Source organism: Antrostomus carolinensis, unplaced genomic scaffold (assembly GCF_000700745.2).
Source record: "Antrostomus carolinensis isolate BGI_N321 unplaced genomic scaffold, ASM70074v2 scaffold1007, whole genome shotgun sequence".
Taxonomy (NCBI): Eukaryota; Metazoa; Chordata; class Aves; order Caprimulgiformes; family Caprimulgidae; genus Antrostomus; species Antrostomus carolinensis.
Window position 1 is genome coordinate 63,354 of NW_010329269.1, and position 13,713 is coordinate 77,066.

General features: G+C 39.0%; 1 protein-coding gene across 1 annotated transcript in view; it reads left to right on the forward strand.

Moving 5' to 3' along the window:
• FAT3 (FAT atypical cadherin 3) overlaps nucleotides 1–13,713 on the forward strand; it is a gene marked incomplete at its 5' end in the record, with an annotated part of 131,010 nt that overhangs the window by 58,508 nt on the left and 58,789 nt on the right. The window contains 3 exons of the mRNA XM_029086072.1: nucleotides 6,243–6,439; nucleotides 7,224–7,377; nucleotides 8,878–9,111. Of these exons, the coding sequence (XP_028941905.1) occupies nucleotides 6,243–6,439; nucleotides 7,224–7,377; nucleotides 8,878–9,111 (585 nt within the window). The remainder of the gene's footprint in view (nucleotides 1–6,242; nucleotides 6,440–7,223; nucleotides 7,378–8,877; nucleotides 9,112–13,713) is intronic.

Genomic DNA, 13,713 nt, shown 5'->3' on the forward strand with positions numbered 1-13,713 from the left:
GCTGTAGGTTGTCTGTGTTGCACGTCAGAAGTAGCATCATTTTCAAAGAAGCCAAAAATTCATTCTGGCACTTTACCTGAAAGACTGGATTCAGTATGAAGGTTTGCAAAGACTGTGTGTTTATAGTGTGGTGACGTGTTGTGGGCCATTAGTAGAGGCAAAAATAGTCTTGTAGGTAAAGCATGGGATTCGGAGGCTTTGGGCAAGATGCATTAGCTGCCAGTGCCTTAGTTTTCACAAATCAAAAAGTAAATTAGTCCATTTTCTTAGATATTTTGTGATATTTGAAGGAGCTTGGGGATCTCAGAAAGTGCCATAGGAAATGCAAACATTTCATGTTTGTAACAAAGATACGTTAGTGTACTGTGATCATTAGCTGAAGGTACTCTTTTTCTCTTTGTTCTGAAGTCTTTCAGTCATCTCGTATAATGAGTTATGCTTTTAGTTATGCTTTTAGTTAGATAATGTTTTCTGCACGTCCCTGTGCTGTTAATTTAGCAAAAACCAAACTTTTGAATAATAACTGTCACATGTGACTCAGAAATTATAGACTATTCTGTATCTTAATTTCTATCACAGTTCAAAATGCGTCAGATATTTTTCTGGTGTTTTAGTTTCTGAAAACATTAGATGTCAAAACCCAAAACTTTCTCTAATACCTGCTGTAAAATTACTAAAGTGTATGAGTTCAGAGATATCCTTATCATTGAATATGTCCTTTGAATTTTGGAAATGTACATGGAGAAATTAGGGTTTTTTTATTAAAATGTCAAAACATATATAGTTTAACAAACAAAACAGTCTGTTCACACTTTATCCCAAGTTGAGCTCAGGAACTGCACTTGAATATTTCATGGAATCAGATTAGCTAGATGATTATTCAAATGCTGTGGCTTTTTGGAGGCATTTTGAGCCAGAAAAACTTATGTGAATAAAATAAACAAACTCTGAGGAAGAACAGGACACTGTCAAAAAGGGCAAATAAAAATTAGGAGAATGACATGTGGATCCACCAAAACTAGCTTTCTGCAAATGCATCTGGAGAAAAGTAGCACACAGGAGATAGGTGGAAAGAAATTATTCAGGAGATGAAAGAAACAAACATTCTAGGTCAGATGTGATCACTGAAGAGTCCTTTGCACTCTTGAGAAATACAAAAGCTTGCGGTATTCTTCTGGTCAACTCTGAAAAGAGGTAGATGCATTCTGATGGGTGAATACCTATTCTGTTTTGAAGTCCTTCAGTTTAGGATTGGTTTCCCTGATCACTGGCAAGTAGTTGCCATTTTCAAATCCACCTTCATCTGCATTTGATGGTGGAGGAAAAAGTTTTGCCCTTAACCCTTTGTTATTTGTTGTTTGAGAGCAGCTGGAAATATTCATAAAGGAAAAGTACTACATATAAATCTTAATAGAAAATCAATAGGAAGTGCAGATGACACAAATGCACTTAAAGAGCAGAGTAGTTTTGTTTTGAAGGCACATTTGAGGTCATTGCCTATATAATTTGAGGCAGTTGGGCTAAAACCAGGGCTCTGCTGATGTTTAGCTAGGATGTTTAGCCAGCCTAGACCCAGACAGATACCGCTGAGATTTAACAGTGGTAAAGGAGGAAAAGCCACCAGAAAAATGTCAGTTGCTAAGACTTTGGTACAGTGAAGTGTCTTGTTTTCCTCAGTGGTGTTAATTAGGCTCCATCAGTCATGTAAATGCAAGGACAGACAATAGTCTTTAAGCTTGGTTCGGCTGAATACAAGATGGACAGTGTGTTTTGAAAGAAAGAACTGGTATTGTACACAGTAGGTTTTTTGCTGGGTTGATTGGCCAGTATGAGCAAAGTAATGGTTTTTTTGGGTTTTATTTTATATTTGAGATCCTGGCATTTTGGAGAAATGAATGCTTCTGTGTTTGAGGGGAACTTGTGCTTCAGGCTGAAGAACAGTGTCTGCAATTTTACGATAGCAAAGCCGAGAGGATTGGGTTTATCATTTCAGCAGCTCAGTAAACATGCAGTATCTTAAACTGGGAGTGGAGGATAAACCTATTGATTTTATGTAATGCAAATACCTTGAGTTATAATTGGGAATTGAAAGTATCTAAATAAATGCATGAATGTAAGAGAGAAACTAAATAAATAAGTTAGTAAATATTCCGTTCCCCCTCCCAGATAGGGACATTGCAGTGAAAACTGATACTGTTGGCTTCTAGTTTTCAGTTCCCTTTTATCCGTTATAATTCCCTCTGTGTGTGCTTTAGTAATGATGTGTGTCAGGATTTGTTTATTTTGGATCACTGTGTCTCTGTGTTTCATTTGTATCTGGCTGTTTTCTTTCTTTACTTAAACTTGAGCTTGATTTGGCTTTGTACTATTTGCTGACTAGGGAGAGAGGGATAGCTTTATTTAAACTTCAAGTAACAAAAAGATAAAAGATAATGCTGATTCTTTTAGCCTCAAAGCCTTTCTAAAAAGTTACTGGAGTGTTTTTTGTAGCTAGCACTTCACTGTTGTGACATTCAAAGTAGAACATAAGAAAAATGCCAAATGATTTTAAAGAACCATTAATACATGTAGTCAGGAGGCTTCCGTTTAGAAAAGCTACATTATTCAGAGCGAAAACCTAATTAATTAGAACGCCCCTAGGAAACTGAATCTGCTTACATATATTAGTGAAAAAGTTAATTAATCACTGCAGAATGAGATCTGTGTCAAGACATATGTATAAGTACTAGAAAATGGTTCCCTGGGCCACAGTGTGGATTTTTTTGCCTTTCCTTTTTTTAAGAATATTTCCTTGATGGTTTTACATCTCATTATTTCTGTTACGCTTTATAGTACAACTTCCATCTTTGTCTTCTATCAACAAAGCATATAGCCTGTCCTGAGAAGCAAAAAAAAAATGAAAGGTAGCACTAATGAAAGACATGCAGATAAACTGCTACACACTTGCTGCTTATTGCACAGGTTTCTTAGTCATTCAAATTGATTCTTTTCTAGTGGAGATAAAGGTGCGAGGATAGCAATCCCAAGAACTCTTTTTTTAATACATACTCCCCAACTTCCTATATGTGATTTAAAAGCCATTCCATCAGCAACAACGTAACAGTGATTTTTAAATTGCTCCAAGCTAGTGTTACTGCCAGGCATAAAAGCCACCAGCTGATTTTAATTATATTTTACCTTTCCTCTTTTCTTAGCAATGGGATACCTATACCTTGAGTGTATTGCTTCATAGTTGGTCAGGACAGTTAATAATTTCCTTTTACAAAAGGATTAATATGCATTGATTGCTATCACAAAGCTAAATACGAATATTTAAGACCATTTTTATTAATGGTTTACAACAGTAAACTCACTATGACAAGATTACAGCCTTTTATAAAAGAGAGTTAAGCTTTTTTATGCTGGTGTTGAACTGAATAGGGAGAATTTAAAGTCAGTCAGCAGGGATCTACCTTCTTTGAAGTCACAGTAAGACTCAAGTCAAAGGACAGACTCATTGCCTTGGACTGTATTCAGATCTAGCCTGTAATGCACATGGACATACAGTGTAACTCTCTCTAGGAGAAATGTGTATTTATATCACACAACAGATTAAACAAGGTTTAACTGAATCATTTGATGATTATTCCAGACTGTCGTAGAAATAAGTGGGAAAATCAGGATCCACTTGGTTTTGTGAACAGAAGATTTCAATGTTTGATCTATCAGTTTTGTGCTCTGTGTGATTAGAGGGCCTTTTATGATTATAATACCTATCTGACTATTTTTCTGGAAAACTTATTCATTACAACATGCTTTTTTGACACAGTTACAGCTTGCACAAATGGTGATGCTTAAGAAGAAAGATTCACTCAGTCTGTCTCAATTGACTTAGTTTTCATATTAAAGAGAAAACAGTCTATCTTGTCATTGGTAGCTAATGAAGAAGGCATATATTACAGCCTATGACCTCTTTTCTACTTTTTGATGTAGAAAGAAGGTATCAAATGTGCAATAGACCTTTTTGCTTGGTTTTAAGCTCAGTTTCAAGTTCAGATCTTCTCTGCCTTGTTTGTTTGTGGTTGGTTTTTTGGGTTTTTTTTTTGCTAAGAGGGTCCTTGGGAACTGATGCAATTGTCATACCAGAAACAACGGTGACACCTAATCCTTTGACAGCAGAGGCAGCTGAAATAAATTCAGCCTTGGATTTATTTTTTTTTTAATACTTATTTACTCAAACATCCAACACAAGTACTAGAGAGGAAGGTTTAAGAACCTGGTCTTTCCATTGAGCTTGGACAGATCCCATGACATGTGTCAGGACCCTGAATAAGTTGTAAGCAAAATTGCACTAGCATGCTTGACATTCTTGATCCTGTAACAAGAAAGAATAAGCATTCCCTTAATATTTTTATACCACTTTTATACATGAGAAACCTACAAAGTACTTCTCAGATTGCATTTCTGCATGGAAGAGCATGGGAGAAAGCTTAATATGGTGGGGAAAGAGCTAGTAGCAGGTTAGCTGGAATTAAAATTCACCCAGTGGAGCACCGTGATGCTTTTTTCTATGTTCTCACTCAGTTACTATAGCACATGAGTTTGCTATGATTGTAGTGCTCTATCCTAAATTGTTAAACATGCAGATATGTTTTCACAGACCAAGGTTATGTTAGATGCTGGGCACAGGAGACTGGCTTTACTCGTTTTGTCTGGGGTAGAGTTAATTTTCTTCATAGCAGCTGGTATGGGGCTGTGTTTTGAATTTGTGACCAAATTTGTGGCAGTGTTCATAATTTAGAATGTTTTCATTATTGCTGAGCAGGGCTTACACAGAGTTAAGGCCTGTTCTGCTTCTCACCTCACCCCCACCAGTGAGTAGGCTGGGGGTGCACAAGGAGCTGGGAGGGGACACAACTGGGACAGCTGACCCCAACTGACCAGAGGGATATCCCGTACCATATGATGTCATGCTCAGCACATGAAGCTGGGGGAAGAAAGAGGAAGTTAAGAGTGATGAAATTTGTCTTCCCAAGTAACCATTATGTGTGATAAAGCACCATTTCCCTGGAAATGACTGAACACTTGCCATGAATTCCTTTTTTTTTTTTTCTTTGCTTGTGCACACAGCTTTTGCTTTCCCTATTAAAGTGACTTCATCTCAACCCATCAGTTTTTGCACTTTTACCCTTCCAATTCTGTCCCTCATCCTACTGTGGGAGAATGAGCGAGCAGCTGTGTGTGGCTTTGCTGCCCACTTGAGTTAAGCCACAACATTGGTTTAGAAGATTTTACTGTCTGGTCTGACAAGGCATTGAGGTCAGGCTCAGAGAAAAGTGATTGAAAGTGTTTTCTTCATGGAGCTGGCAAGGGACTGTACCATTTCAGATGTAAGAGTAAATAAATGTTGGAAACATTAACAACAACTGTGCCTGCCTTGATTATTGTACCTTTCTACATGTGACATGTCCTTACTTCCTCCTTGAGGATGATGTGGACCAAAACTTTTGCTCTCCCAACCTGCTTTTTTCATTAGACAATTTAATGATGTGGAAGACAAACATTGCCAGGTTCAGTGTCAGTGTAAGCTGTTCTGCTCTGTCTCCTGCACTCCTTTCACCAGCTTTCTCTCTCGGATACATTTGATCTAATTGTGCTGCTTATCTTCCAACTGCTCCTCAAATGACCTCTTGTTAGGACTATTTAATACTAATGTGTCTTCCTGTGTCATGTAAACTTTTTTTTAAAACTAGAATTTTAATAAGCAGAAGAACGGCGCAGCTGTATGATAAAGCTTTCATTAGAGGATTCATTAATAGAACCCACTTCCAGTCCTTGATTGCATAATCAACAGCTAATGAAATTGTCTTGGTAACAAGAGCTACGGTGTATTACATCCTCTCCCGAGACTAAGTGGAAAGACAATTGTACCAGCCTAAGAGGACTATTGATTGTTCACAGTTTGAATCTGATTGCCCTTACGGGGAACTAAACAAGAGATCATCTTCAGCTCTGCTAAATGGATTTTGTTTCCACCGAAAGTTATTGGCTCACTTTCATACAAGGCGTTCAGGGGGCAATAAACACGGGGAGCATAATCTCATTACAGATTTCCTGAGTCTGCGAGTCTGAAAGCACTGATCACTGTAAAACAAATGATGACAGCTTAGTCCAGGTCTTCTGTAATGTATCTGTATGTTTAAACTAGGTGGGAGCTCTGAAGGGATGCCCCAGCCTGTTGTGTTTTACTTGTCTTGTTGCAGGAGGAAACCCCAAAGGGAAGTTTGCTCTGGGACTGGTTCAGAATGAGTGGAAGGTTTATGTTAAAAGGCCTCTAGATCGGGAAGAACAAGACATTTATTATCTGAACATCACCGCCACGGATGGTCTCTTTGTAACCCAAGCTGCTGTGGAAGTCACTGTCACTGACGTTAATGATAATAATCCAATCTGTGAACAGGTGAGTTAGCAACACCCGTGGCAATCAACTGTTGTGTTGAAAGCAATGGTTTCCCTATGGGTGTCCCTCCTATATAAAGGTATTCACAGGTGATGCCCATTTTCAGCTTTAAGGTCTTAGTTGAAGAATCTGGAGTGATCTGGGAGAGAAGCAGGATGAAACAGTCCTGTGAAGCCTAGATGAAAGGATAACGGTCTAGTAAAGGTAGCAGAGGAGTCTTTGCCATAGTGGTCTTAGTTTGCTTTAGAAAAAATTGAGATTTGCGTGAAAGAGGAGACACTATGAAACCCAGATTTCCTTAATGGTACTGCTCACAGAATCTTACACATATATATTTATATATAAAATGTCTGTATGTATATACTTGTGCAGTTCTTATCATTACGTTGTCACTGATGGACCATGGTCATTGCAAGAACCACTCTGAGGAACGAGAGTCTGTATCCATCTCCCTCAAACCCTGCTGGATGGGGCAATAAAAACTGTTGTCTTCATTAGCACACTCCTCAAACTTTTCATTTCATGGGTGTTGATGAAACAAAAGGAAGATAGAAAATGAGGCTGCATTTAACACCTAAGACAAGCTCTATTAAGAGTCATAGTTTGGCATTGTTTTTGTGACACCTCAAAGCTTAGCAATAATTTGAATTTCTGAGAATGTGTTATGTAAAGGAAAATTGTTTCCTATACAGAAAAAAATGCACTACAGAGTTTAAAAACAAGGTTGTGCAAAGATTATTAAATACCATTACAGCATAGTTTACATTTCTGTTTGTGTTTATAGGTTGCATACACAGCACTGTTTCCTGAAGACATTCCATCAAACAAAGTCATTCTCAAAATCAATGCTAAAGATGCGGACATTGGGTCCAATGGTGAAATTCGCTACTCTCTCTATGGTGCCGGGAACAATAAATTTTTCTTAGATCCAGAAAATGGTAAGATGGCAACTGAATGTTTCCAAATAGCTTCTTAATCCCTTGACATCATTGGGTGCCAGTTTCTGTAACTAGAATTAGGTTACACTTGGTTATCATCCAGTTGTTCCAGTTATGGCAGGCATGGATGACCACTTCTGAAGTTGTGGGAGGAGGAGGGAGAAAGAGAGACATTGACCAAGTTGAATGTTATAATCAGAACAGTGGATACTGACCCTTTTGTTTCCCTGCCAGACCTCAAACTAGGTCAGAGATCTATGGGGCACTTCTGGAGTTTTTTTTCAGTGCGGTAGAGGGGAAGCTGCCAGCATGATCCTCTGTCCTGGTGAAACTATCACATCTTCCTTCACCTTCGGACTTCACTTCTTCCACCTTAGTCTAGATATATTGGCATTTAGACCCTGTAAAAAAAGACATTCCTTTTATACACAGATTTGGGTGAGAAAGGTTATCAGTAATGAATTTATGGGCACAGTGAAGTGCTACAAAGGTCTTGTACATTTGGCAGTTGGTCCGGAAGAAGATACTGATCTCTGCTAAGATCTAGATTTTATGGTCGTTATTAAGTAAAGCTAAATAAAATCATTTTCCCATGAATAAAAAATCCCACCACTTTGTTATTCTTAGAAATTTGTTTTCCATAATGATAGACTAAGTCCTTCCCTGTGCAATGCCTCTTCCTCTTACTAGCAGAAGGCAGTGCCTGCTATTGCCATAGAATTACTGATGGAAGAGGAGGCATTTGGACATCTGTGCAGCCTGTGGAAGGGGAAGTATTGCCCTTTTCAAGAATGAATTTTGTATTTAACTGCATATTTCACCCTTAACAAAATTAACCCAAATCTCATCTTCCAATTAGTACTGGCTGTTTGCTGATATGCAAGTGTTTGGCAGTTGTTTATCTTTGCAGTGGAAAATGGATCATGGGTAAAGCTCTCATAGTCTGAATAAGCTGGCTTTTTGTTGCTGTTAGTGATTATTATGAAACCTGTCTCTGGATAAGAATAAGAAGCCTCTCTCAAACTAGATAACAGACCTATATATGGGAATTCAGAGCTGGTTGAAGATTTCTTTGTGTGGAGAAGAGAGGAGGATGTTGGTGTTATTTTTTAACTGTATCATTAGAAAACTTTACAATTTATTATGGCTGCTGTCATCAGATTCAGAATCTGTTTCTATGTCTAGTAGCCTATAAATCTTGAGAGTAGCAAGATGCAGACTTGGAAAAACACGGTGGTGTTCACATGAGTGAGACTGTAGGCTACTGAAGGCCACCATGAGTGGCTTGTCCTCCCTGCATTCATACTAGTGGCTCACTTTGTTGCGCGAAGAGTGAGAAGTGACACTGCTGTATTTAATCCAGTCACTGGAATAAGCAACGTTGATGTTTTTTGTCTCTTTCCTATTCCTGTGAAATACATTGGTTTGAGATACTCAGACTATCTAGAAATAGATGATACTACAGTAGTAATGATGGCTGCTGCTTTTAATTGATTTTAGGTGAGCTGAAATCCTTGGCCCCTCTCGACCGAGAGAAAATCCCTGCGTACAACTTGGTTGCCCGAGCTACAGATGGTGGTGGCAGGTTTTGCCAATCAGAAATCCATCTTATTTTAGAAGATGTTAATGATAATCCACCAGTGTTTTCGTCTGATCACTATGCCGCATGTGTCTATGAGAATACAGCCACTAAAGCTTTATTAACAAGAGTCCAAGCCACTGATCCTGATGTTGGTAAGTGAAAACAGTAATTAATGTACAGGGCAACTTTGTGGGTTTGTGGAATTGCTATACAGTTTAATTTTTCTATTGCTACCTTTCCCTATTCTTTCCTCCTTTTGCTTCTGCATCCTCTCCATTTTTCTCTCTTGTGTCTTTACATCCAAAGGCTCATGGCTGAGCTTAACATAGTGGTGTTACAAACAGAAAAACATTGCAGCAGCCACAGAGGCATGTATTCTTTTATTTTCTTGGTGAAGGATTGCTATTTTTAGAGCTACATGATAGTTTTGGGGGTAAATTTCAACTTTCTTCCTCCAGTGGTTTCACCTCTTTTCTTGAGCCATACCTCTATTTATGCAAAAAATATAGTTACCTGTTATGGAGACCTATACCTGATTAATCACAGCTTAATCTAGAGTTTTATGCTGCTGTAACTCCCATTTGTCGCAGTTGGTCACCTTAGTGTAAAACTACTGTTGTACACTGAGTGTACATTATAAATGTTCTGGTTGCTTAGCTGTACATTCCTTTAAAGTGTAATAGTTTATTATATAGGGACCTTAACCTTGAAATCTGGGCTTAATAATAAATATTTAAAGAGGATTTTTGCATAACAGAGTGGTAAAACCTGCCAGATATCAGATAATTTTTTTTAGGTCATTCACTTCAGTTGAAATAAGTAAGTTCCATAGTTTATTTTTTCTTCCTTTGGTTTTGGCGATGTTTTGTTAAAACTGTGGCCTGAGTGTCTGCGTAAAAAGCAGACCTTTCATTGAATGAAAAAATATTCCATGTTAAAATCTTTTTTTCTTAAGTTCAGCCTGTGCTGCAGGTCTCAATTGTTACTAAAGCTGATAAAGTAAATATACAGGACTCTGTAAAGGAGCAGCAAGCATTCATTAATGTATCTATGAAAAGCTGCATTATATGCCTTAGTTGAAAAATCACAATTAAAATTATGATACTGTCCTGCAGGAAAAAGCCAATTACTGGTAGTAAACTACTGAACAGTCTGAAGACAGTGTTGTTTTCCACTGTTGTCTTAATTACCATTTTTGTCATAGATGAGATGCCATCCAAGGAGAGAGAGAAGACAGAAGGAATTACAATCAAAAGTTGCCAAGGAATGTTCTAGCTAGCACCAACTTTACTTAATAAGATGGTTAGCAATGAAAAAAAAAATAAATAAAAGCCAAAACATGAGCTAATTGCTACATCTTCCTTTTGAAACTAGATAAGTTAAAGGGAGGGATACATGTGATGTATGAGAAGGGACTATGTACTTCCTTAATAATTAGACCTGAAAATCAAGCAAGACATTGTATCATATGAAAGTGATTCTGGTCTCTAAAATTAGATTTTATATTAATTACTGTTCCATTAGGCCATACTAAAATCACTGATTCCCTCTTGCTGCATAATGAATTAGTTCAGGTAGTGTAATGTTCCCAGCACAGCGAAAAATATATTATTGATATTCCTGGTGGGATATGATATTCCTATAAGATTTTATGGAGCATTATCGTGAAAACATCAGTGGAGCCAGTAATCATCATACAAATCGGTTTTTAACATTCAGGGAACATTTTATAATCAGTCTGAGAATTTACTAGTTCTTCTGCTTTGGGCTGCAAAGAGCCATGTCCTGTAAGGACAGGAGTATCGGTGTAGAGGCCATTGAGATGAAACTTGAGAGAATTCAATTTGTGGTCTGCAACTAAACACCATTTAACATAAAACTTAAAATATTGTGGTTATACACTGTTGGGTAATTAAGGCAATTATCAGAAAAGAGTAATATAGTGTTTTATCTGCTTTGTGCCTTTGATGTCTCTTAATGTTCCTGAACTCATCATGTCCTGGGAATTTTCAGGACTGAAACTTAAATATATTTGTAATTTGGATACATGCTGAGAAACTAGCTGTACCAGCTAGACACACTGAAGGAGTGATGTGATTCTTCTTTACAGTATTCAACAGAAGAAAAATGCTTTAGCTACCAAGCACTTAACTCTAGTAGCACACAGGTTCATTTTACATAACCTCTCCACATACCTAGGTGTCTTAAATTAAAAGATTGCTTAAAGGAAGAGAGTATACACACATCCCTTTGTTAAAACATATTAGTAAATTTAATATAAGACAATTCTTTTTCCCATCCTGCTTCCACTGGACATTCTTAAAATTTCTAAAAGATAATATTTCCTACTAACTCGCCACCATCAGGTTTGGAAATGTGCAAGCTAAGAAATGGAAGAGAAATGCTGATTTTATATTTTTTTAGAGAGGTTCACAGGGAGCAGTGGATTTTCCACCTCCCACTGTCTTCAAATCAAAGTGCCAAATTATAGAGTCATAGAATCATTTGGTTGGAAAAGACCTTTGAGATCATCAAGTCCAACTGTACCTCTCCACTACTAAACCATATCTCTGAGCACCACATCTACCTGTCTTTTAAGTACCTCCAAGGATGGTGACTCAACCACTTCCCTAGGTAGCTTGTTCCAGTGCCTGATAACCCTTCAGCAAAGAAATTACTCCATTCTGTTCAAATTAAGGCACAAAAAGAGTAGGAGTGAATGCTGAGGTGTAGTTATCTGAGCAAATACATCAGACAACTACAATATCAGCCCATTTCAAAGGAATTAGGGTCATGCTAGAGCAGCAACACTGAGAAAACCTACATGGGAATTTGTGGCAAGATGACATTATAAAATTGATAAACATAAAAATAAACTTGGAGTCCAAATTGCTACCTGAGCTGGAGGTGCATACTCGCTTCCCGTGCTGCTCATGTTTTCTGCATGCACACAGTGTTATGGTCTCACTTGCAGAATACAAGAATGACAATGTAGTCCAAGCTCAGCAGTGCTTAAGTGTTGGTTAGAAAGTCCTGCCTCAGTTACAGCTGCTTTGCCTCGTGAATGACCTCCACGTTCAGGGCCGTTTCGGTGCTGATTGATGGTGTCGTCTACTGAAGGCAGAAGCACTTACTGTACTAAATATGAAGAGTGCGTCATCTGTCCTTCTGCAGTCCTCTTCATCACCACTGGGGCACTGGCAGTTCCACACCATCCACATTTATAGTCACTCTAGTGATTTCACTGACCTATTGATTTTTTTCTGGGTTTGTGATGAAGATGGTGTTCGAATTTTTCTCAGAACGGCAACAACCTTGTCAGCCAGCTCTGTCTTGCCTGCCACCGCTGCCTTCCAGCCTCTGTGTCGTCCTGTGGTGAAAGCCATGGCTGGTACATGCTCATGCAGGTCCTCCTCCATTCCCTACATGACCAACCTATATAGATGGACTAGGTTGTTTTGGAGCCTGCACCTTGTATTGTGTGCAGCCAATGTGCAGGAAAACAAAGGCATGTATGCAGAGAAAAAATTGTCAGGAGTGGCTTTTATTTGGTTGCAAAGAGTTCCCTGCAGTGCACAGACCTCCCTGCTCTGTCCTCAGCTGTTTCTCACCCCCGTGCCCCTTCTCCAGCCCCAGGATCCATACAAGTACATTGCACAGGAGGAGCAGTGACATGCAGCCTGCAAGCAGCCAGCAGGTTCCCAGGTCATGGTCTGGTTAGACAAATGTAGGAGTTTCTCAAAAACACGATTCAAACTGATCTGATTCTTCTTTGAATAGCAGTCACACCTGAAACAGCAAAAGCCTGCACCCACTTGCTTGCCCAGCCAGGCAGTCCTCCTTTGCCAGCTTTGCCATAGTTTTGTCTATGCCTTGTGTTTGTCTCAGTTCGTGGTCCACTTCCCAGCAGGCATGACCTTGTGTTCCCCTGCCCTGTTTTTGCAGTATATGCAAATAGCAAATGTGTCAGGAAGGGTCCTCACTGTGGGCTGAAGGTGCAGACTTCAGGGTTGTGTGTGGTGAAAAGTCAGAGGTGAAGCACTTTGGGCAGCCTTGCTAGAAACATGGCTAGAAACATACGAAGATGTTGTGCCACATGGTTCACACAGTCATAAAATGGTTGAGGTTGGAAGGGACCTCTGTCCAACCACCTTGTTCAAGCAGGGCCATCTACAGCAGGTTGTCTAGGCCTGTGTCCAGGTGGCTTTTAGGTATTTCCAAGGATGGAAATATTCCCTGAGTGCTGTGCAGCATGGGCAGCCCAGAGGCCCTCTGGGAATAACCAGAGATGTGCACTGTGGGTACAGACAAAAGCGTAGCATCCTCACTGTGGCCTGGCAGAGCAGTGCAGACAGGCAGCAAACCCACGTCGATGCCTTCTCTGACTGCCAGATCTTCCTGAGCTGGAAATAATTCAAAGGATCAATGGCAGATAAGATCTTGCAGAAAGTGTAGTCTGGGAAAATGTTTGGGGAAAAATCTAATAGCAGATTTAATAGCATTCAGTAATGCAAACTAAAAAATAATCAGCAGTGTGCTACTTTTTTCAAAGCATTTTCTCACATTTGTGCATAGGATGCCCAGAGTTACAGATGTGTCCCAGCTTCTTCAGGGCTTGTAGCCTCATAGCAGAATGAGGAACAATCTAAGGTTTCTTCATCAGTTCTCTGTATTTGAAGCTTTGGTACTTAGGTGGATGTGAGGCAAAAAATGGGTGTTGAAAACCTAATTTAGGGAGCCAAGATAAGACTTGA